This window comes from Eptatretus burgeri, chromosome 1, assembly GCF_056783735.1.
Source record: "Eptatretus burgeri isolate ZD-2024b chromosome 1, Ebu_testis_v1, whole genome shotgun sequence".
NCBI classification, from domain to species: domain Eukaryota; kingdom Metazoa; phylum Chordata; class Myxini; order Myxiniformes; family Myxinidae; genus Eptatretus; species Eptatretus burgeri.
In genome coordinates, this window is record NC_140961.1 from 43,124,471 (window position 1) to 43,149,568 (window position 25,098).

Sequence of the window (25,098 nt, forward strand, 5' to 3'; positions counted from 1 at the left end):
TCAAGCCCAATACATTTTTGAAATATCAAACCATATATTGTTTTTCACCCTATCTCTCAATGGTGAAGAATCACTTTAATAATTAAATAACTGTCATATCCAAATCCGGATTCAGATCTTCACCAAAATCAAATTGATTCGTCCTTGTCACACACGACCTGCTCACCAAGTTTCGTCCGAATCCGTCTCAAACTTTTTGAGATATCGTGCTTTCTATTAGTTTAACCCTATCCCTCAAAGGTGAAAAATCACTTTAAAAATTCTCGAATCCAGATCCAGATTCAGATCTTCACAAAAATTGATTCTTGTCTTCCTTGTCACACACTAAACATGTCCACCAAGTTTCATCCAAATCCATCCACAACTTTTTTTTAATATCCTGCACACAAACAAACTGACAAACAAACAAGAAGAAGACGTTGTGCAGAGCACGATACTTGCAAAATCCAGAAAACAAATTTGACCTCAAACATAATTGGTGGTTGAATTCACTGACTCAATGTGCAACTCGTCTTCAAATTTCAAGTGAATCAGATGAAAATTGACAATTGTAGAAATTCTCCCGATGTTGACCATTTGGCCGATATGGACCTCAAAAATAAATGGTGATTGAATTCAGTGATGCCATATGAAAATCCTCTTCAAATTTTAAGTCAATCAGATGAAAATTGACAATTTTAGAAATCTCACCAAGGTTGTTGACCTTTGGCCTATGCTGACCTTTTGACCTTAAAAACAATAGGCTTCTTCCTTATGACAAACTCTACCAGGTAGTGATGTTTTGTGAAGATGGGTTTAAAATTGTGACCTGTAAGCGATAAACAGACAGACAAACAAATAGACAGATAGACAAACAGACAGACAGAATAACAAAATCGACTGACCAATATGCTGGAAAAATATTCACTTTTGCAAGTAATAAACAGAGAGAAAGGGGTGAAAACATAACCTCCTTCATCTTCGGTGGCGGACGTACAGAGGCAAATATGGAGGCATATTCAGAAGCCGAGGTTTGTATTCATATGCCTATGGACTCACAATATAAACGACAAACGATAAATTCCACCAAAACTAAGGAATGACAAAGAATTAAGGGAAAATGGTCAAGAATACTGCGAATAAAAAGAATAAACAGATAAACAAAAGAATGAAATAACAATAAGGCGAAGAGTTGTGAAAGTGAATAACAAATCAATGTGTAAGAAAGGAAACTTTTAATAAGCGGAGATCAAATTTCGTTTATAAGAACACTTAAACTGACCCACAGACTACTGTGTTTTTTTTTTTGCTGCATCAATGCTATTCCAAAGAAGTGGCCCATAATAACGTAATGTATTAATAGAGTATGATGTGCAAGTAAAAGGTAGAAATAAGTTATCTTGTGATCTCGTGAAATGAGTGTGGATATCATGGACTGCGATAAAGGAAGATGTAAAGACTTGTGGAAGAAGATTATTGATATGCTTATCCATAAATATCCCTGTATGTAATTGATTAATTTCAAAAAGTGTCACTGTGTTAAGTTTGGTGAAAAGATGTGCAGTGTGGTCCCGTGGATGAGAAAGGGTACAGATTCTTATAATTCACTTTTCAATAACTGAGAGTGAGTGTGCCCAGACAATTTTACAATAGTTCAGGTAAGGGAGAATTAAGATATTTTACAGGGAGAATAAAATACAAGGAGGAAGGAAAGTACGAAGTTTAGACTGTACGCCTGTGTTTCAAGAAACAATCTTAGCAGTCGATGAAATGTGATTAGTCCAGTTAAGTCTGTCCTCCAAGGTAACACCTAAAAAATTCGTCAAATGAACAAGAGTAATTGGTTCATTGTCTCTATAGATTGAAGAGATGGTGTCAGACAGAGTTTTGGTGAATTTTCTCAAGAACATACTCTTGGTTTTTTTTTTGTTATTTATGGAGAGTTTGTTTGATTTAAACCAGGATGAAATGTTAATGAGCTCAGTATTAAGAGTACTGATCAAAGAGTCCTAACTGGGATTGGAACAGATGATAGTTGTTTCATCAGCAAAGAGCAAAAAAGATAATAATGAAGAACAACTATTTAGATCGTTAAACATATAATTGGAAAAGAAGAGGCCCAAGTACAGATCCTTGGGGAACTCCGTGGCTGATAGCTCTCCATGAAGAATTAGAGCTTGTAATGACTGTAAATTGTTGCCTATTAGTAAGATGGTCTTTAAACCTTTCAAGAGCACAACCTCTAACACCATAAAAATCATGTTTGGAGAGAAGAATATTATGATCAATCATATCCAAGGCTTTGGAGTATTCTGCATATTGGGTTATTATGATCAATCGTATCCAGCGGTATACAATCTCCCAGAGAGGGAATTAGAAATTAAATCTGTCATATGAATAAAAGCCATATCTGTTGAGTGTTTACAATGAAAACCAAACTGCTGATCAAAAATAATGTTAAATTTAGAGAGAAATTTGGTTGGAGATATCGTGATATATATATATATATATATATATATATATAATTTTGGCCCGACCTCTCAATGGTGAAGAATCACTTTAAAAATTATAGTACTCGGATCCGGATCTTTACCAAAAACTAATCAGTTCATCCTCGTCACACACCCAACCGGCCCACCAAATTACATCAGGATCCGTCCACACCTTTTTGAGATATTCTGCACAAAAAACAAACAAACAAACAGACAGAAAGGGGTGAAAACATACGTAACCTCCTTCGCCTTCGGTGGTGGAGGTAAAGAATGATTGAACATATGGGCTAAGGGGTGACAAATAAAAGATATGATAGACTTTATCACAGAAGAACGAATTTCATCAAAGCCACAATTGGTGGCCCTCTTGAGCTTCCTGCTAATCTCAATTATTTCAAAATAATTTGTTGGTACAAGGGAAAGTGATGATGTATTGGAGTTGTGCAAATAGTCCCTGAAGTTCATGTTAGTTGGTAAGATTTTATTAGCTAGTGATGCACCAATGTTAGTAAAATGAGGATTGAAGGAATTAGCAATATCCCCAAGATTGGAGAAACCTTCTGCCCGTCGGAGCAATTTTCCAGAATATCCACTTCCTTACCATTACCAAGAATTTTATTAATTTCATGCCAAGTATTGTTCATGTTATTTTTATTCATATTAAACTTATTGATGTAATAAGGTTTTTTTTTTGCAAGTCAGATAGTAGCAGTTAATGGATTACGGTAACTATTATAATGTCGCCCATTATTCTCAGAGGGATGATGTAAGAAGTGCCGATACAGCCTATTTTTGTAATTACAGAAATTGTTAATCGACTGGGTGAGACATGGATGATTGGTCTTTCCTCTTCCACTTCTTTTTGTAATGTGGGAAATGGCTATTGTAAGAGTTAGTGAGAAGAGAAATAAAAGTATCGTAAGCAGAGTTAGCGTGATGGCATTTATAGACTTCCCCCCAATCCATGGATTTCATATCTTCAAGGAAAAGAACACAATGTATTATAGTTGATTTTCTCTCGTGACGTACCTCTTTTGAAGAGAAGTAGAATTCAGAAAGAATGAAGAGGTAATCTGGAATAGAGGTAAGTGAGCAGAAATGTCAATATTAAGAATACCTTAGTTGGTGGAGTCTTAAAGCAGAAACCACAGGTGAGAGAAGGTAGAGCTTGGTGAATGGGGTTATGATTACTGCCTTGGATTTGGAAGAAGTTTTCTATTTGTTAAAAAAAACAACAACTCCATTGTTACCTCTGTCACCGAAGGTGAAGGAGGTTATGTTTTCACCCCCTTTCTGTCTGTTTGTCACTTGCAAAATCGAAGATTTTTCTGGTATATTGGTCAGTCGATTTTGTTGTTTTGGCTGTCTGCCTGTCTGTTAGTCTGTTTGTTTGTTTGTCTTTCTGTTTGTCACCGATAGGTCAGAATTTTAAACCGATCTTCATGGAACTTCACCACATGGTAGAGTTTGTCATCAGGAAGAAGACTATTGTTTTTGAAGTCAAAAGATCAAATGGTCAACATAGGCCAAAGGTCAACAGTTTAGGTGAGATTTCTAAAATCTTCAATTTTCATCTGATTGACTTCAAATTTGAAGAGGATTTATATTTCAGGTCATTGAATTAAACCAGCCAATTGTTTTTGAGGTCAGTGTAGACCAAAAGGTCACCATAGACCAAAATGTCAATGTAGTCCCAAGGTCAACAACAAAGGTGGTACTTCTATTATCCTCATTTTTCATCCGATTGACATGAAATTTGAAGAGTTTCAGGTCACTGAATTCAACGAGCAAATGACTTTTGAGATCAACATGGACCAAAAGGTCATCATACGCCCAAGGCCAACAACTAATGTCAGGTCAGGTGAGGTGTGGGAGCATGCGCAGCACGTCACCGCGCCCACTTTCCGCCGGAACTCCAGGGGTATCCGTCTGGCCATCCCCCAGGCAGATGCCTTGCCATTCCCTATTTCCTTGAGATGCTGATCAACCTGCTGCAACCACGAGGCACGTGGTCGGCCTATTGGCCTCCTCCACTCACGAGGCTCCCTCGTTGAGAGAATCTGGTGAGCAGGATCAGCGTCAGGGAAATGAGCCACGTGTCCATACAGCCGCAGCTGATGCTCACGGATTATGCAGGTAACAAATCTCATTTGAGTCTCTCTCAGCAACTGCTCGCTGGACACAAAGTCTGACCAGCGATAGCCAAGGATTCTCCGAAGAGACCTGGTACCAAAGGAATTACGTCTCCATCTCAGATCCCTGGTCAGAGTCCAAGTCTCACATCCACAGAGCAAGACTTGAAGCAACAAGGACCTGATAACTCGGACTTTCGTCCTCTCGTACAGGTACTAGCAATGCCACACCCCACAAATCAGTGAATCCATGACTCCACATGCCCGACCAAGATGTCTGTTGACCTCTGGCTCTCAGCCAGCATTGACATGAATATCATTTCCAAGGGAAGTGAATCTCTCCGTGACCTCAATATCCTCACCACAAACAGGTACAGTCAGGATAGCAGCATCCAAGATGTCATTGAAAGCCTGGATCTTAGTTTTGACCCAGGAAACCCATAATCCCAGCGGCTCTGACTCCTCATTCAGCACCTTGAGGGCCCCCAAAAGGATATCTAGAGTGTCCGCAAAAATAACTGCATCATCTGCAAAATCAGGTTCCGAGATCTTGACCTTCCCAAACGATGCACTGCAGCTTGATCTCTCCGACATCCTCCCTCGAATCCAGTACATTCAAGTGCAGAAAAGTGTGGGGGCCAGTACACACTCCTGACGAACTGCAGTTACAACTTGAAATAAGTCAGAGATGGTACCACCACATTTCACAGCACTCTTAGTACCAGAGTATAGTTCAGACATCAGATTGATCAGTTGTGATGGCACCCCACGAAGACCAAGAATCCTCCAGAGGGCATCCCGATTCACGAAATCAAACGCTTTACAGAAATCAACATAGGCTGCAAGCAGGCCCTACCGAAACTGTGACCGAAAGTCTGTGTTCGGTGAGGACCTGAAGAGCAAGGATACGGTCAATCCTTGACCTCTTTGGTGTAAAGCCTGACTGCTCTGGACGCTGGTGCTCAAGCAGATTGTGGCGAACCCTATCAAGAATTGTCCGAGCAAGACCTTCCCGGCACTGAGAGCAGGGTCACCCCTCGGTAGTTGTTGCAGTCTTGGCGATCACCCTTCCCTTTCCAGAGAGGGACAACAAGGCCCCTCTTCCAGTCAGTTGGGATGACGCCTGTGTTCCAGGCAGAGCACAAAACTGCATGCAACGACACGAGTGCAGCATTTCCACCAGCCTTGAGAAATTCAGCATGGATGCCATAGATCCCAGGAGCTTTACCACATTTCAACTGGTTCACCGCAGTCTGTTTCCATAAACAAAGGTAGACCACAGTTGATTGGGGGGGTCGGCAATAGGGATAGCAACACCCTTGACATCCAACTTGACAGCTGTTGGATCAGCCTGGCACAGCCGCTCAAAGTAACCGGCCCAGCGGGCCTTCACTTCGGACTCTATCAAGAGCCCACCACCCTCTGCTCTAACTGCAGCACACAGAGGGATGGGCTTGGAGGAACTCAATGCACGAATTCCCCTGTACTGAAGCAGGATGCGAATCACTTGACCAGTGGTGATGCTCTACCCCCTCATAGATTCCTCACACATAGGCCTCTTTGTCCACCCTTCGTGCACATACAGTTTTACGCCTCAGCTCCCTGAACAGCTTTGCTCTGCATTCAGCTTGGCCTTGTTACTCTAGTCAATAGTATCCAGTCTCCCTTGAGAGATCAAATTCTTCTTCACCCTTCGGTGAGTTCCAAGAAATCCACCAGCAACATCAATGACGGTGCTTTTGAAGGCAATCCACAACTCGTCAGGATCCCCCAAAGCACCCAGACCCCCTAAATCTCCACTCAGCCTGTTCACAAACTCCTCAGCTACCCTCTCATCCTTGACATCCAGCTGAGGCTGTGATGGTACCATTCTCCTGGATTTAAGCTGCAACTTCAGAGTTGCCACAACAACAAGCCTGTGGTCAGTATTGAGTAACCACCCGCCATGATCTCGCCACAATCCAGTCTCCAAACCTCACAGAGTGCTGCAATACCAATGCCCACAGCCTTGAGCTCAGATGATAACAAGGACAGGTGATCATCCTCCCTTAGGGACAGGACATTCCAGGCACCCACCGGAAGGGACTGCCTCAGGTTAACCCAAGGACCTGTCTGGTCGATGACTCCTCAGCACCACCCTGAAACACACTGCCACAATCTGACCCGGGAATGTTACCCCGTGGTTTCCTTCCTATCAGCAAAGATTGGGGGTCCCGAAGGCTTTGCCACAATCCCATCATCCGGTGAGCTACCCTGTGAAGGGAAGCTGCACAAGAGGAACTCCCACGGAGTGGGTTTTCTGATTTTTTTGTGCTTTTCGTATGTTTTGCGGAATGAAGGGTTTTACGGTGGCCAGAGTGCAAATCCTGCCACCAACCTCCTTATAAAATGTATCCCAAGTGCAGGAGGACATCTGCAGACATAGTTGGGTACTCGATATGGATTGTCGTTGGCTCACAAGGAGCTCCTCCACCCTTTGGTGGTAACCAAGGTGGTTTTTCTGAAACTAAGTTGGTGTTTGAACTGAGGTGGTTTTTCTTAAATCCTCAATTTTCATCTGATTGACTTGAAAGTTGCAGAGGAGTTTCATATTGGGTCATTGAATTCAACCACCATTTAGTTTTGAGGTCAAATTTGTTTTATGGATTTTGCAAGTATCGTGCTCTACATGACGTCGTCGTCTTGTTTGTTAATTGCCGGAATCCTTCGGATTTCGGCAATTATGTTGGTCGGTTGTGTGTCTTTCTGTCTGTCTGTTTGTTTGTGTGTTTGTTTACCCTGTAGCAGCCACACCGTTTCAGCGATCATGACCAAACTGGGTACAGATGTCGGCCATGGTCAAACTTAGACACTTGTCATTTTTGGTGAATCTAGGTCAAAGGTCAAGGTCAAGGTCACCGAAAAAATCGAAATTCTTATTTTCGCAATAACGCCCGCTAAAATGGACGTATCGACTTCAAACTAAATCCAAAATGTGCATCTTCCAATTCTGCATCCAACCACATGTCTCATTGGGGTGTCACACCAACACCCTTCTTTGCGGTTGGGGGTCGAATGTCAGGGGGGTCGGGTCAAAAATTTCAAATTGCGATAAAAACGCCATTTCAAGTCCGATTGACTTCCAAGTTATGATCATGACCAAACTAAGTGCTATAACTCATTAAACAGTAGCACTATCGACATAAGAACTAAATTGATTTCCAGGTTTTTGTTTTTTCAGAGATCATGGAGATATGACAAAGTTATTCCGGCAATTCCTTGCTCAACGAGCAATTTCATTTGTTTGTTTATCTGTTTGTTTGTGTGCAGGATGTCTCAAAAAGTTGTGGATGGATCCGGATGAAATTTTGTGGACAGGTTGAATGTATGACAAGGACAAACTGCTTAGATTTTTGTGAAGATCCTGTTCCAGATCCGACCACTAAAAATTTTTAAGTGATTCGTTACCATTGAGAGATAGGGCTAAAAATGATATATAGTACAATATCTCAAAAAAGTTTGGGACGGATTCGGACAAAACTTGTTGGGCAGGTTGTGGGTGTGACAAGGAAGAACTGTTTCAATTTTGGTGATAATCCAGATCTAGATCTGGATTCAAGAATTATTTATTTTCTAAGTGATTCTTCACCATTGAGAGATATAGGGCTCAAAACGATATAGTACTGTATAGCATGACATTTCAAAAATGTAATCGGCCTGATATGTTCTTGTGGATCAGACATTGTGTGGAAGAGGTATGCGCCCTCCCGAGTGCCCTTTGAGGTCATTAAGTTTTTGATGGTGTATGTTATTTTCATTTCTGTCTTTTAAATGGTTTGGCCTGTGCTTTCAATATGCAAATATCCGGAAATAATTACCCCACAAAGGACAAAGTAAATTTTCTATTTCATTCAAGTGATCTCTACTAAGACCATTTTGATTAAATGTTTTGAACAGTTATGCTACTCCATGTGCTTGTTCCGGCAGGAAGGTTGCATTGGTAGAGACGCAGAGACAAAATAATGACTTCTTGAAAAATAATAGTTGCTATCTTTATCATTTTTCTAATTTCTTATCTCTTCACCATTGACTGCATCCATTCCTCATCAAATCAAATTCCTGATTTACTTACCCTTTTTTTTCACAGATTTACACCTTATGAATGGTACAACCCTCACCCATGTAACCCTGACTCAGATGTGGTTGAGAACAGTTTCACATTGATCAACTCCTTCTGGTTTGGAGTGGGAGCATTGATGCAGCAAGGTACTGCACACATGTAAACTCCAAGTCTTAAGTACTGAACACACACACACACACACACACACACACACACACACACACACACACACACACACACACACACACACACACACACACACACACACACACACACACACACACACACACACACACACACAATGGTGGCAGGAGGGAGGCAATATGATCTGCTGCTTATGCCTCCTCCCTCTCGCCTGGGATGGAGTGGACCAAGGGCCACTTCAGGTGCATCAGTTTTAATGGCAGTGAGTACCATGTAGAACAGCAGCTTACATGAGACGAGATGTGTGTGGAGTGCTCGGTATCATGCCAGCCGACATGCGTTTGTGACGTGGCCTGGTTCTGCAGCTTGCGGAACTTGTTGACCCGTGCTGCTGGGAGGGAAGGCCCGAGCATTTGCAAACTACCTCTTGCAAAATTCCGGCTGTTGAGGATGAGAGAGACTGAGTTTTTTGGTATCGAGGACCATGCCAATACAACGGCGTGAGAAACAAGCCATGGATGGCAGCTTTGATGGGGTAGGGGGCTGCACACATGGTGCCCGGAGATGAGCCAATCAATGTGCGTACAGGACACGGTCTGGCACATTGTGGTTTGATGGTTTTTGCTGATTATGTCCCATTAAGGAGGGGTGAGAATGAGGAAGGATGCGACCGAGACCGGGCAAACACCGGAGGCCACATGCGAGGTCAATATATATCTTCATCATTGGGGAGGTCACGCAGATCTTCATCATCGCCACTTCGGGGATGGGGAGGGGGAGCAGGCAGAGCATGGATAAGAAGCCAACTTGGTCCTTGAGCCATGGTTTTTTGCTGTGGTTAAGCTAGATGCTTCAAGACTGAGTAGGGCTCCGATGGGTGCAACACGGATAAGGAGATAACTTGGTCCATGAATCGTGGTTGCTTGCTGTGGATAAGCTGGATGCTTCAAGACTTGGGAGGGCTCCGTTGGGTGCAACATATATAAGGAGACAGCATTGTCCATGAATCGTATGTGTTTCCTTGCTTTGGTGAAGATGAATGCTTCAGGACTGGGGAAGGCTCCATTCAGCCTTCGAGACTCATGAGTGGGGATGTTGACCGGTGCCAGTGGCACATACATACATACACACATACATGAATGTTGATTACCACATACACATGCACGATTGTGATTTATACACATATTATGCACAATATTGTTATTTACACACACGTTATATATCACATATTGCACTTGTTATATGTACATACATGTTATACGTAACATATTATATATTTTATGCAAATACACATGTTATATGCTACATATTATATACACAAATTATATGTGACGTATTGCACATGATATAAACATGTTATATGTGCCATATTCCATATGTTGTATATCACATATTATATGTGACATGGTGCACATGTTATATACACACACGTTATATGTGACATATTGCACATGCTATATACCTTATATTAAACGTGACATGGTGCACATGTTATGTACACACGTTATACATGACATTATATACACAAATAGTACAAACACACATAGTACACACACACACACACACACACACACACACACACACACACACACACACACACACACACACACACGTACAGTCCAAGTTCCAAGTCAACAGCGTACTAAATTCACAAACACACTGTGTTAATGGTGCTGTACACATGTTACTACGTGACTTGAAATGACATAATCCACCATAGATTGCTCGGTGCGCATGCACAGAAACCCTTGATAATGAAGTAAATTGGGGTGGCCTGGACATAGTTCTTGCCTCCCAAATTAGGGTTGCAGAATGAAATGACTCAAACAAACTTTTAAAGAAACCGTACTGATCAACTCGTCCGAAAAGAATATACGTTGCAGTACATATTGCAAGAACTACTGATGATATGGACCCATGAAAGGCCGAAGGTTCATCAACAGGTGTTGTACCTAAACCTTTGTGCTTTTTATCACTGATGGGAAAGTCATATCTGGGGCTTGTGGATGCACAAGATAAGTTTAAAATGTTGATATTTACTCATAATCATGTTTTTGAAGATGAGGCAGCAGGGCTGGGGAAGGGGGGGGGGTTGCTGAGAGTGGGAGTTCTGTGGGCTGTGAGTGATATAAGTATTTTTTTTTCCCTTTGGTTCTGGGGCCACAAGAAAAATTATGCTCGATATTTGCATATATTGGTGAAAGGAGAAGTGTGTGTGTGTGTGTGTGTGTGTGTGTGTGTGTGTGTGTGTGTGTGTGTGTGTGTGTGTGTGTGTGTGTGTGTGTGTGTGTGTGTGTATGTGTGTGTGTGCTCTAACCATGGCTGCTGCTAGAATGTACTAACACCAACAGTAAATGGTAAGAATCCAACTCCTCTCATCCACATATACCTTTTTTTCCGTGAGTCCAATTTGCATTCAGGAACACAACAATTATGATTAACCATTTTGAAATTGCCACTCTTTCGTCAAAATGCTGAAAATTATGTTTAAAAGCCGATTTGAGTTATAGATTTCACGCTAGAAATGGCAAGATAACAGTTGAACCAAACTGAGTCAGTGTAAACACACACACACAGCGCTTGCACAAAATGGCTCATTCAGCATTCATACATCATTTTAAAAGTCACTTGTTGCCAGTATCCTGGAACGGCCAATGTGTCCCGATTCTTGACTTAATGCTCCAGGCAGTTTAAGCAACACTTGCAGAGGTCCAAATAACCTTTTCTTTAATTTTAAATACCACAAATGTGTCAGTAAAAACCGTGCCTTTTCCACAAAACCACACGTCTCGCCAGACCAGGGAAGGGTCCGCTCGCCCTCTGCAGCGGATATGATGCAACACATCTGCGGAGCATAAACCTGCATGAGGCAAAACATGGATATGCATGAGGCAAGCCATGCGTGGAACATATTGTTATGGATTTCAGAATCGCATCCGACTAATGCACACAACATCCAGGTCCTCAGACAGTTATTTCCATAAATGCATGTTCAGAATAGACGCATCCCCTTGTCTGGTAGGATTCTAACTATTTGATGCATTGGAGAAGGGTATAGAATAGATTCCCTTTCTATCCCTTTCATATTGGCTTGGAAATAGATAATTTATTTACACTTTGGACTGATAGGACATTTTATTAAACACACCACGGGTTTTTCCTGAACAATTCATTTTGACGGTCAGACATGGCTGTGGATCATTTACCTCAGGCACCCACCTCTCTTTCACCGACGTTTGACATCCACCTTTTTCCATCGACGCCCGACGCCCTGTTCGGCAGCTCCATGGACGCTGGCTAGCTCCTGCTCGTGTGAGGCCGAACGGGGAGGCGATGGCCACCGTTGACGTTTTGTGAGCGTCCCATGTTTTTGCTCGGCAATGCCGGCAAATAGCCACCCTCTGGCACCTGTTTAGTGACCCGAACATGGTGTCATATGCCGGGACTGTGTTATTTGGGAATTGCATCTTGTTCAATGGTGGGGAAAGAATGATCGCGGGGGTTGACGGTTGGAGGTCACGTGCAGCGATGCGCCAAGAGGGAAATTGGATTTGGCTGAAGTCTTCTTGAGGCTCCGCCCACATTGATTGCCTGTAAAAGCATGGGAGGACCGCCTTCCTGACCATTGATGACGGTTTCTTACTGCTTCTGACTGTTGATGACGGTTCTTTACAGCTCCCGACCGTTGTATACAGCTCCTGACAATTAGTGATGGTTCCTTATAGCTCCTGACCATTGGTTACAGCTCCTTGCAGCTCCTGACCATTGGTGATGGTTCCTTATAGCTCCTGATGGTTGGTGACAGTTCCTTGGAGCTCCTGACTGTTGGGAACCATTGGTTGCAGTTAGTGATAGCTCCTACTTCTTGGTTACAGTTGGTGATAGCTCCTGACAGTTGCTGATAGCACTTGACAGTGCCTTACAGCTCTTGACCATTGGTGATGGTTCCTTACAGCTCCTGACTGTTGGTGATGGTTCCTTACAGCTCCTGACTGTTGGTGATGGTTCCTTACAGCTCCTGACCGTTGGTTACGGTTGGTGATAGCTCCTGATGGTTGCTGATAGCTCCTGACAATTCATTACAGCTCCTGATAGCTCCTGACGGTTGGTGATGGTTGGACCGTTCCTGCTGGTTCTGCTCGGTACCTGGCTCTTGGCGTGCCTGATTCTTGGTATCCCTGGTTCCTGGGGCTGATGACGTGGCGTCGATTGGTGTTCGAGCCTGTTTGCGGGTGTGTGCACAGCGAGGCAGGGCGCTGGCAGCGGACCAAGGCATGCTCACACATTTTGGGACATTTTATTATTCGCACGACGACTTCTGCCTTGGTAAGCCGAGACCGAATTTATTTTCCCCTTGAATGATCTACTGGGTACCCATGTCTCATAGTTAATTAAGTAAGGCATAGTGATGAGCATATGCTCTTTGTCTATTTTTCTATAAATTCTTCTTAAACTCTTTCTTTGTTTGAGATTATTTTGTTGATTGATTATTTTGATTGATTTAAATTCTTCCATTTACACCACAAGGAAATTCAAACTTCTTGAGTTTATTTATTTTTCTTTATAATAAATTCCTTGTAGATGTTTCAACCTGTCCGTGCTTGTCACTTCCTTCGATTTATCCAGCATTGTCCAAACCTAGATCGACTGGGAGGTAATTCCCAAACTAATTAACCTCTCATAGTCTGCATGCACCAGCGTTAAATGCTCGACTGCCTTACTTAAGATCTAATCAAGATAAGATTGGTGCATCGCTGAGGGCGCGTTTCCCGGTCAGGAGGCCACATGACCTCCAGTTAATCGGCAAATTAGACGGTGGACACTGGAACTCGTGGTTAACTGATTGGCGTTTGTGGTTGTTCAGCAACCCACCGTACCACGAAGTGAATAGTGAGCGGTGTCCCCAGGTCTGTTTCTTCCAAAGTGAAACAAGGATTAACCCCCTCATAATACACTCAGTACCCGTGGCCTTAACAATATAATGTACATTTTACATTCAAAGTTGGCAACATCACGGCCAGTTTGTGCACAATAAAATTGCCTGTACAGGTGAGATGCAGCATCTCCAAACATGCTGCTCTACAGAGGACTATCTAATCAATATTGACTGTGTACATTTAACATCTCAAATGGTATTTTTATAAGGAGTGGACATGATTCACCAGTACATCCTTAGCAAATCTCTCTGTTATCGATACACAGGAAAGCGGTGTGTGAGGTGCTTTGTGGCACGTTAAATTACGGCCCAAATAAGTGATTATGGATAAACACTGGGTGAGATGCAGTATGTTGATGGACTTTCCCTTTGGAGAGGACTGGGCAAAGTGTGAAAGCTTCTTCCCTCGGTTGAAGAGAAAGTTAACAAATGAGTGATGATGGACAGCGTAGCATACATATATTCAGCAATTATTTCACTGAAAGTGTGAATAGACGAATAGTAATGATCAAAATTTCTTTCAACTGGTTCTTCTGACTTTTGGCGAGTTAAGCACAAGAGGGTCCAATGAATCTTGATTTTAAAAAGAGGTGTCATATCTGAACCCAAATTGAGAATAAGTTGACAACCGAGAATACTGGGACAAAACCCAACAGCGACAGAGAGCTTAATTTGCACACAAATGCTCACTGCTTCTGCAAAGAAAGATAATGACACTTATAACGAGGCAAAATGTAAGCACAAGAATTGTTAGTAAAATGAAGCAAGATCTCATGAGATTTTTTTATACATCGGTTGGTGGATTCATTACTCCTTATGGTAGAAGTGATAAGGTCGTTGTTATTGTTGTATGCGACATGGTGTATTCCATCATTGTTTTTTTGCTAAAAGTTGCAATGTTGTTTGTTGCAGATTAGCAGGTATTTGTATTGGTTACATTGTTGGAGGGAGTCTGCAGATAAAATGTCACAGAGCAAGAGCAGTCAATGGGGGTGGCAAAGGAGGGATGTGTGGGTAGTGATGGGGCAGAGTGAGTGCTGGCAGTAGTCAAGGCAGAGAATGCAGGTAGTGGTGGGGCAGAGAGAGTGCGAGTATTAGTGGGGCAGAGAGAGTGCAAGCAGTGGTCAAGGCAGAGTGAGTGCGGAGAGTGATGAGGCATAACGATTGCTGGCAGTGATGAGGGATGAGCAAGTGTCGGCAGTGTTGAGGGTAGAGTGAATGCAGACAGTGATGAGGGTCGAGTGAGTGCAGACAGTGATGAGGGTGTAGCGAGTGCCGACAGTGATGAGGGTGGAGCGAGTGCAGACAGTGATGAGGGTGGAGTGAGTGCAGACAGTGATGAGGATAGGGTGAGTGCCGGCAGTGTTGAGGGCTGAGCAAGTGCTGGCAGTGTTGAGGGTAGAGTGAGTGCAGACAGTGATGAGGGTGGAGCGAGTGCAGACAGTGATGAGGGTGGAGTGAGTGCAGACAGTGATGAGGGTGGAGCGAGTGCAGACAGTGATGAGGGTGGAGCGAGTGCAGACAGTGATGAGGGTGGAGCGAGTGCAGACAGTGATGAGGGTGGAGCGAGTGCAGACAGTGATGAGGATAGGGTGAGTGCCGGCAGTGTTGAGGGCTGAGCAAGTGCCGGCAGTGTTGAGGGTAGCGTGAATGCAGACAGTGATGAGGGTCGAGTGAGTGCAGACAGTGATGAGGGTCGAGCGAGTGCAGACAGTGATGAGGGTGGAGCGAGGATGGGGTGAGTGCCGGCAGTGTTGATGGCTGAGCAAGTGCTGGCAGTGATGAGGGCAGAGTGAGTGCTGGCAGTGTTGAGGGCTGAGGTGAGTGCCGGCAGTGTTGAGGGCTGAGCAAGTGCTGGCAGTGTTGAGTGTAGAGCGAGTGCAGACAGTGTTGAGGGCAGAGTGAGTGCATACAGTGATGAGGACAGAGTGAGTGCAGACAGTGATGATGGCGGAGCGAGTGCAGACAGTGATGATGGCGGAGCGAGTGCCGACAGTGATGATCGCGGAGCGAGTGCAGACAGTGATGAGGGTGGAGCGAGTGCAGACAGTGGTGAGAACAGCGTGAATATGGACAGCAGTGAGAATGGAGAGAGTACAGGCAGCGGTGAGGGTGAAAAATGATGTTGGTTGCGATGAAATGATTAAACATGTCGATTTTTCATTCTGCTGGAAGGGATAGCACAAGGAGACGACTTACTGATGAACTTCAGGTGGCAATCTTATTCATTAGTTATTCTCCTTCAACATTTACACAAGGACAGTCAGGGAAATTTACCAGTGGGGAAGGAAATCTATCTCGGAGGTGAGGAAGGGTTTTTACAGGAGTTACTGGGAGTGGTGGATGAAACCAGATAATATACATTGGAGTTGAGTCTGGCTAGGTACCCTGAGATGACTGGAGAGTAGCAAATGTTACACCATATTGAGGAAACGATGCAAAAAGGAATCGGTTTTAACTTCAGTTATGGAGAAGATATTTAGGATGTGAATTATGAATCATATGAGGAACAATTTAAATAAATTTAAATCACGTAATTGAAGGCAGTCAGCATGGAATTACGAAATGGAGTTCATGGTTTACAAATTTATTGTGGTTCTATGAGACAGTTTCTGATTGACTTGGATGAGCGAAGTGCAGGATATGTATAGTACTCTATACCTCGATATTTAGAAAGTATACGGTCAGGTAACGCATAGATGGATGATATAGCTAATGTTCGGACTTGCGGAACAGTTGGTGGAGTAACTAACAAGATTGAAAACTGGTTTAACGATAGGAAATGAAGATTGGCTGTGAGTGGGAGGATATCTGGCTGGGAGGTTATATGTAGTGGGGAACCTCAGGGAACAGTCCTCGGACCATTATTATTTATAATGATTTGGATAGTAGGTTTAAGAGTCAGCTTTCCAAGTTTGCAGATGACACGAAGCTTGGAGGTAAGGATAGCAGATAGTGGGGGTAATCAGATGCAGGAAAGCCGAAATGCCAAAATACTCTCATGGATTGTGCAAAATATTGGCAGATACAGTTTAACACAATGAAATGTAAGGTGCCAGGAATGGATATACATATTTAATATAGGGATTATATGATGCAAGGGGAAATCTTGGAGTGTATCACATCGGAGAAGGATATAGGGGTGGTAATAGATCGGGGGGGGGGGGGTGGGGGCAGACAGACAGGTAGGTAAAGGTAAAGCTAATGGAGTTTTAGGTTTTAGGTTGTATTCACATGGGGGTAAATTACAAATCAAAGCAAGTTGTGTTAACACTACAGGAACTTAGTGAGGCCTCATCTAGAGTATTCTATCCATCCATTGGGACCATACCCTGTGCAGAGCGTTGGTGGCTACCTAAGCAGTCTCCTTGGCTATTGGACACAATCCTGGACAGGTCGCCACTCTGACACAGGATACCAGCATGCTGGCACTCATTTTGCTGACCTCAGAAGGATGACAGGCAGAGTCAACCCCACCTGGTATTAATTCAACAGCCGAGTAGGATTTGAACTCAGGATCCTAGGATCCCAAGCCCACCACCCTAACCATAAAGCCAACACCAGGCTTATTTAGAGTATTGTATACAATTTTGGTCACCACATCTGAGGAAGGATAGAGCTGCAATAGAGAGGGTACAGCATACGGCGAGTGTATTGATTCCTGGATTCCTAACAAATTGCTGGAATAAGATCATGAGTAGCAGCTAAAAGAGAGAGGACTTTATACATTAGAAAGGAGGTGATTACGAGGGAATCCAATAGAAATCTTTAAAATAATGAAGGGCAATGATAAAATAAATGAAGAATTTTCAGCAGAACGGATACTGACAGTAACTGCCATGGGTCACAGCCTTGGAGTAAGGAAGAGGAGAGTTAGAGCTGTTGTGAGGCAGGGGTCTTTCACTTGGAGAAAAGTTAATGCCTGGAATGGTCTCCCTCAAAAGATAATGGAGCACACACGGGAGATAGGATTAAATTTGAGTTACATATCAGTACCTCCAAGCATTGCGGACAGAGGGATATACCATGGATATTGGCAGGACTGGTAAGGTAGCTTGGATATGGATAGGTGATTATATTTGTATACGTGTAGTGATTTTGATATCTGTCAGTGGGTCTACATAATATTGTTGTGGTTGAGGAAATTCGCAAACCACCATTCAGGTCCCGTAAGTGAGGTATCTCTGTAAGTACATGTGTAGTTAGCCCAAACCCGTTGTTTAGAAGGAATAAATGTGATTCATTCGGGCTGTGACCCTTCAAGATAGCCGTTTTTCTGTTCTATCTTTATTTTGAACCAACCACGTCTCAACCGCCATCACACAACAACCACCAACCGCAACGCCGCTTCACAACAACAACGCCAACAGCCACGGCCTTTACCTTCACAACTCACTCTCGCAACCATCGCATCACCGCCATTCCAAGCGTCGCCATGGCCATCGCCGCCACAATAAACCCTCCACCACCTTCACCTCTCCTCCTTCTGCGGCCATTCCCGCGCCGCTTGTGAACGCCGAGTGTCAGGCTGTCCTGGCCTCGGGCGGGGCGCGCGCTGAGCCGCGGGTACAAAGAGCGGCCTTTCCGAGGGGAAGTCGGATCAGGAATGATTCACGCCCACTTCTGTTCAGTCCTATCAGCGAGTGTGGGGCGATTTGGCCCGGCCTCCAGGCGCGTCGGAGTAGAATCGATATATGCAAATTCGAGAATCAGGAATGATTCACGCCCACTTTTCCTCCATCCAATGGGCGAGTGTGGCTCCACCCCCGAGCCGATCCTGATCCGAAAATCTGCATATGGTTTCTCCCGCTGCACTATAAAGCGCCGAGCGCGGGGCGAATTGAGAGGAAAGAGTTTCTGTTTCGGGCTCGAGTTGGAAAGAGTTTCTGTTTCGGGCTCGAGTTGGAAAGAGTTTCTGTTTCGGGCTCGAGTTGGAGAGGTTTTCTGTTTCGGGCTCGGGCGAGTTGTGGCGGCGGCGAAGTGTGGCAGCAGCAGTCAAGACGGGTCTGGAGGAGAGTCGGTCTGTCGGGGAGCTGCAGAGAGGAGAAGCCGGGAACGCGGTCGAGGGCGCAGTGGAGTCGCTCGTCGCGGGACCCAAGCAAGCCAGCTATCCTCTTTCCCCAGAGCATCAACAACCCCCCCCCGTTCCCCCCCCCCCCCGCGCTGAGATAGTGCAAAAAGGGGGGCCCCGTTCCCACCCCATTCCAGGCAGTGCCAGCGAGGCCCGCGGAGGAGCGCGGAGTCGGGGCGCCGCCGCCATTTTGCGGCTCATCACAAGACGGGTAGGCTCTACGCGGTCTCGCGCCCACAGACCACGTCTGCCCCCTTGTCGTTGAGGGTGGCCCTTTTCTTTTGATTTTGAGTATATGTGTTGTCGGCGCCGTCTGTTGTAAAGTAAAACTGTGTAAGTGTTGCCGTGTGCTCGTGCAGTCGGTAGTAGATCTGCATTGTGTTTCTTCTGTTGCAATTGCTTTTGGTGCATAATTGTTGTGTTTCTTTTACATTTGCTTTTGGTGCATAATTGTTGTAATTGTATATGTGTGCTTTCCGTTTGCCGCGAAATAAATGTGCCTTATGTTGAACTGTTTTTTTCCCGTTTCGCTTCGTCTTTTCTTTAATTGAATCTCCATCTTACTTCACGTAAAGGGTTGGTAGTGGGCTAAATATGCCCGATAATTAATCGGAACCGTCGAGGTTGACGATAACACCGCTCGGTTATCCCGATAGTACGGAACGGGTTGCTTAAAGTGGCCCGTGTCCGAAGTCGACCTGCGGCGAGGTGCGATCGCCCGGTCTACCCTCCGTGTGGGTACTTAGGTAGGTCGAATTTGGCGAACAACCCTATCCCACGCGGGGGGCCGATTGGCACAATCGTGGTGGGGCCGAAAGGCCCACCCGTGACTAGTTCCCGGCGTTAGTCCGAGAGGGTCACGACGGAATTGTCCGTCCGGTGGGCGACGTGCCGCGATTCGAGTTACGTGACCGCTCGCACGCCGGCGTGCGTGATTTTGCAACAGTATATACAAACACAAATGTTCTCCTCACCACTCTCCTCCCACAACCCCTTACCCTCCCCCACCTCCAGAGAAATTAAACAGATAAACTAAGTTATTGCAGTGTTGATATGATGGGCCAACTTACCCCCCTCCTGTGTCAATTCCTTGTAGCATAGAATAAACTATGAGGGGGAAATGAATCTGTGGCAGCATTATCAAAATATATAGTGCAGGGATATAAAACCGTGGAGGTTTGGATAAAATGCCATCCGGATGTATCAAGGCACCAGTTACATACACCATGACACCCGGTATAAGAGACTTGCACTGTGTAAGCACCACTGGAGTTTCAGAAAGGGAGCTTACTATGGTGTATATATCCACTTGGCGTTGTGCTTAGTGTATTCAGAGGGTGCCTGGTCTGAAATCAAAAATTTTTTTTGCTCCATCTCTCCAAAATGACACTGTTTACTTCTCTCCTATCCTGTTTATTAACCTCCGCCATCTTCGAAGATGGATGGAGGTTACTGTTTTCACCCCTTTCTGTTTGTTTGTTTGTTTGTTTGTTTGTGAACAGTATTACGGAAAAACTCCTCGACGGATTTCGACGAAACTTGGTGGGGGGGGTTAGGTATGGTCCAAGGATCATGCCATTAAATTTTGGACTTGGTCCCCCCGCCTCCCAAAAAAAAAATTGTCAGAGAAAATTTTTTTTTTTTTTGCTTTTCTACATGTTTTAAGTGATTTCCAACCCCCCCCCCCCCCAAATTTTTTTTTTACCTCCCCCCCAAAAAAATAGAATTTTTTTTTGCATTTCTACATGTTTTAAGTGATTTCCAACCCCCCTGCCCCCCAAAAAATTGTTACCCCCCCCAAAAAAAATTGTTAGAGAATTTTTTTTTTGCATTTCTACATGTTTTATGTGATTTCCAACCCCACCCATAGAGAATTTTTTTTTTTTTTTGCATTTTTACATGTTTTAAGTGATTTTCAACCTCCCTTCCCCAAAAAAATTGTTATCCCCCAAAAAAAAAAAAATTCTTTTTGCATTTCTACATGTTTTAAGTGATTTCCAACCCCCCCCCCCCCAAAAAAAAAAATGGAGAAAAGAAGTATAACTCTGTCAGCACTGTTGACATCATATTTAATGAATAAGATATAAGGTTCACTTGAGTGACCCAGCAGTATTGGCGGCGGAGGTTTTGCACTCTCCCGAGTGTTCCCCCTCCAGTTGTCTCTTGATCATGTACGTGCTTTGAAACCCCAGCGTCGAGGCTTGTGGCGGAGCTAGAACACTGAACAGATCAGGATGCAACAGAACAAAAGGAACGTTAGAGGGTAGAGAGAGAGGCTTTTTTGGGGGGGGGGCTCCAACAGCGGAGTTGAAGGACAAAATAGAGGGAGACTTGGACAAATAATTGGTGTGGGGAGGAATGAGGGGCAGGGCAGGATGTATGGGGAGGACACGTGGATCGAGAAACAAACTTTCAGGAAGGAAAAACTTGGGTCGTGGAGGGAGAGGTTGTTTAACAGTGCAAGTAAAGATCATGGTTTTGGATGGGGCTCCATCATCGAAGAGGGTGGTGAACAACTGTCTTCATGACTTGGAGGGAGGAATGAGATTGAAGAGAATGTGGAAGTTGGTTCCACAGGCCGGGAAAAAAAAGAGGAACAAATGAGTGGAGGTTAACAATGATTCTGGTTTTGAGGAGTTTCATCAGAAGGGGGTTGCAAGTGGATCTCGTGCACCCTGCATTAACCTGGGGGTGAGAACTGGGGGGGGGGGGGTAAGACCAGAAAGGAGGTGCTAGAAGATAGAGACACCACCGACCTGTCTGAGATGGTGAATTGATTGACCTTGAGACTCAGCCTTGTCGCTGGAGATTCCAATAATCTTGTAGGTCCTGGTTTCCATGGCCCCAAGCTGAGCAAGGTGTGAGGCAGGGGATCCAACCCAGAGGGGACAGCTGTACTCCAAGCTGTGGATGAAGGCCTTGTCAGTCGATAAGACTTCAGGTGTGCCAAGGTAGGACTTTGTATGACACAGGATGCCCAGTCTGTGACTGGCTTTGGAGGCCAACTTTTAAATTTAGTTTACCCAAGAAAGATCATGGCTGGTGGTGAAACCCAGGATCATGGCTGCTAGTGAGTGGATTTGAAGCTAAAACCCCAGAAACAGTCGAGTTTCACCACGACTACCGAAACTACTCAATACCCTGATAGCTCACGAATAGCCTTTAGGTTGGGGGTAATCTGTTTACCCCACCTGGTCTGTTCACCATCCACACGTTGTGTCATTCAGGACAACTTTGGATGGCCATAAGACCAAAAAAAAAAATGTTGCATTGGCGTAACCCGCTCGACCCTAAAAATTCCGCCGACTCTACGTTTTTTTTTTGGGGTTTTTTTGCTATCGAAAAATTTTGCCGACCCTATTTTATTGCTATTTTTGTTGTTTTGCTATCGTTTTCAAGTATCTTGTTGATTGTGATCGCGATCGCAAAAACCCGGAAGTGTTTCGGACAGAACCCGCCGACAAAAAGGGTGGTACTCGAGCCGGGGGAGATTTTGGGAGGGATTTATTAGGAAAAAAAAAAAAAGATCCCGACCGACCTACCCTATTTTTCAGTGACCCGTTACGCCAATGCAACATTTTTTTTTTTTGGCCTAATAATACTACCGATGAAATTTTCTCTAACTGAATACAATACCAACATAAATATATGCACTTTATGTTCATTCATTCATGAATTTTACCGCAAGGCCAACACTCCTCCAAAGTTGATCACTTGCTGAGTCTTTGTTCAGAACACGTTTGTCCTGCTTTATGCTGAAGTGGGGATGACCGGATAACTGAGAGTGAGCACATACTTGCCATTGAGATGGGCCTGACTGTATACTGTCACACTGGTGTTCTATCTATAAACTGTCAACGTAGGGCATTGCATCAGTGAATGTGCCATACGTTGGATAAGATGTTGAGCCCGGTGTCCTGTCTGTCAAGGAGTTAAACAGGCCACGGTGGCTTTTGCAAAGATTCAGCCAATGCGTTCCGCCACCACGGCAAAATTCCAAATTCCTGCCCCAATCTCTGCTGGGAAAGCAATGACAAACCGTCCAATGTACGCCTTGCCACGAGACTGCCCCGTAAGCACCAGCACCCTGGAGAGGGAATGGGCTCCATCATCATCCTGCCGAAGTTATGTTATTACCTACCAATTGAGCACTACTTATTGGGAATGGATACAAATTGTTCATTTTATTTTAAAATACTCGCAATAAAAATTCCAAGTTTGCCATTTTCTTTATTCCGTCAGGATATGGTTCTCCCCATTTTGATATAATTACAATGATTGTGAGTGCTTGTCACAATAATGTGAGGAATTCCCCCCATTAGCTGTTCTGTTATCATTACCATTGCACGAGTTTACCTCCACAGAAATGACAATAAGTACTTGGTAAATGGCATGCCAAACACGCTCATTTATAGCCAACAATGCGTATTGGTATACGCGGCCATAATGGTGCTAAGTGTTACACCGAGTTCAGGCCATTGTGTCTCAACTCCCCGAAACAGAGACATTTCTCACGGGATCGCATTCTCAAATCGTTACTGTTCGCCACTGCCATGATGTATCTCCAAGAAAATAAATGCCTGGAAAGACGGGAGGGGGTGTTGATGTGGTGGGACATCTGCCCACTGCTCGCAAATTTCCTTTTCCTTTCATGGTGCCTCGCTGCATCAGCGCTCTGTCTGGATCAGAGGCAGGCTTCAAGCGCTCCAAAAGACTTCGGCTGAAAAGCCACCGGATTGATGGCTCGAGTTGAAGAGGGTGCGGCGAGAGAAAGAAACTAAAATACGCTCTCATATTGGATCAGTATTTCAGGGTGCTGAATCGACTTCTTGCTACATGTGCTCTGCACCTCACACTATCCCTGCAGTATGATTATAACTAGTTTTTATCATTGCTAGCACTCTTGTAATCAGTTATGTTGCATCACTATCTACTTGCATATTCAAAAATAGCCTCTGTTTTTTTTTTTGAACCGCCCAGCTTGAGAAAGTTGCTTTTGTGCCACGGCTGCTTCTCAAATGCAAATTTTATACCAGGGAAAGCTCGAATGGGGTTCTGGGGTCATCGCCATGGTAATGAGTTGCATTGTTTCTCCAATATCGGCTTTTCTTTTAATTTGTCTTTACTTCTGAATGGTGTTGTTTCGTCTGTGCTGGTGCGCGTTAATCGGACGTTCTGAGTCATCCATGTCTTTGAATTCATCCGACACTGACTTAGTGGGTCGTGTATAGGCAGACTGTATACAGCAAAGCCGGTTGATTGAAATTTTGTTTGTTAAATTTAACTTACATAATTTGTAAGTTGCTTCGGCCTTGCAGCCACTTGAAGTCACCTGAAAAGGTGATGTGGCCCTGTCGGTGTCAGGACCACCCACTGAGATGTTGCAACTTTTTCAACAATTGATGATGAATATATTGTTTAGAAATAAAAGGAGGTCATTATGCTGTGTTATTATCGATGTCCAATGACACGGCCTAAAAGATAGTTTTTGGTTTATCACAGGATCGGAGCTGATGCCGAGAGCATTATCGACGAGGATCGTTGGAGTCACTTGGTGGTTCTTCATACTCATCATAGTCTCCTCGTATACAGCTAATCTTGCCGCATTCCTCACGATTGAACGGATGGACTCTCCAATCTCCTCTGCTGATGACCTTGCAAAGCAAACAAAGATTGAGTATGGAGTGATACGTGATGGCACCACCATGACTTTCTTCAAGGTAATGCTTTTTCACATCCTTTGGGTTTTCCATATGTATGCAAGCACCAAACCAATCTGCCAATAACCCTTGCAGAAATCCAAAATCTCAACATATGAAAAGATGTGGGCATTCATGAGTAGCCACCCGATGGCACTCATTAACAGCAGTGATGAGGGAACGCACAGGGTCCTCACAACTGACTATGCCTTCCTGGCGGAGTCCACATTTATTGAGTATGAAATAGGACGCAACTGCAACCTCACCCAGGTCGGGGGGTTACTCGACAACAAAGGATATGGAATCGGTACTCCCATTGGTGAGCATGTGCAATCACAAACTATGCTTGTGTCTCGTTTTGTTTGCCTTGTAGATTCTATGACCTCCATGTGATGAAGAATCTTCATGGAAATATTTTGACTCGTCATTCAAATTTTATGGCACTCGAAATATACATTTATTAATGAAAGGTCGATGAGGAAGTCCTGAAGGACTTCCTTTACTTCCATCCTCTCCTTTAAGCTCCATCCATCTCCCTATGGGTCC

General features: G+C 44.2%; 1 protein-coding gene across 1 annotated transcript in view; it reads left to right on the forward strand.

Annotated features, from left to right (window-relative positions):
- LOC147034347 (glutamate receptor ionotropic, kainate 2-like) overlaps positions 1 to 25,098 on the forward strand; it is a 423,936-nt gene that overhangs the window by 378,241 nt on the left and 20,597 nt on the right. The window contains exons 13-15 of the mRNA XM_085881293.1: positions 8,730 to 8,848; positions 24,356 to 24,573; positions 24,649 to 24,871. Coding sequence (XP_085737419.1) covers positions 8,730 to 8,848; positions 24,356 to 24,573; positions 24,649 to 24,871 — 560 coding nt within the window. The remainder of the gene's footprint in view (positions 1 to 8,729; positions 8,849 to 24,355; positions 24,574 to 24,648; positions 24,872 to 25,098) is intronic.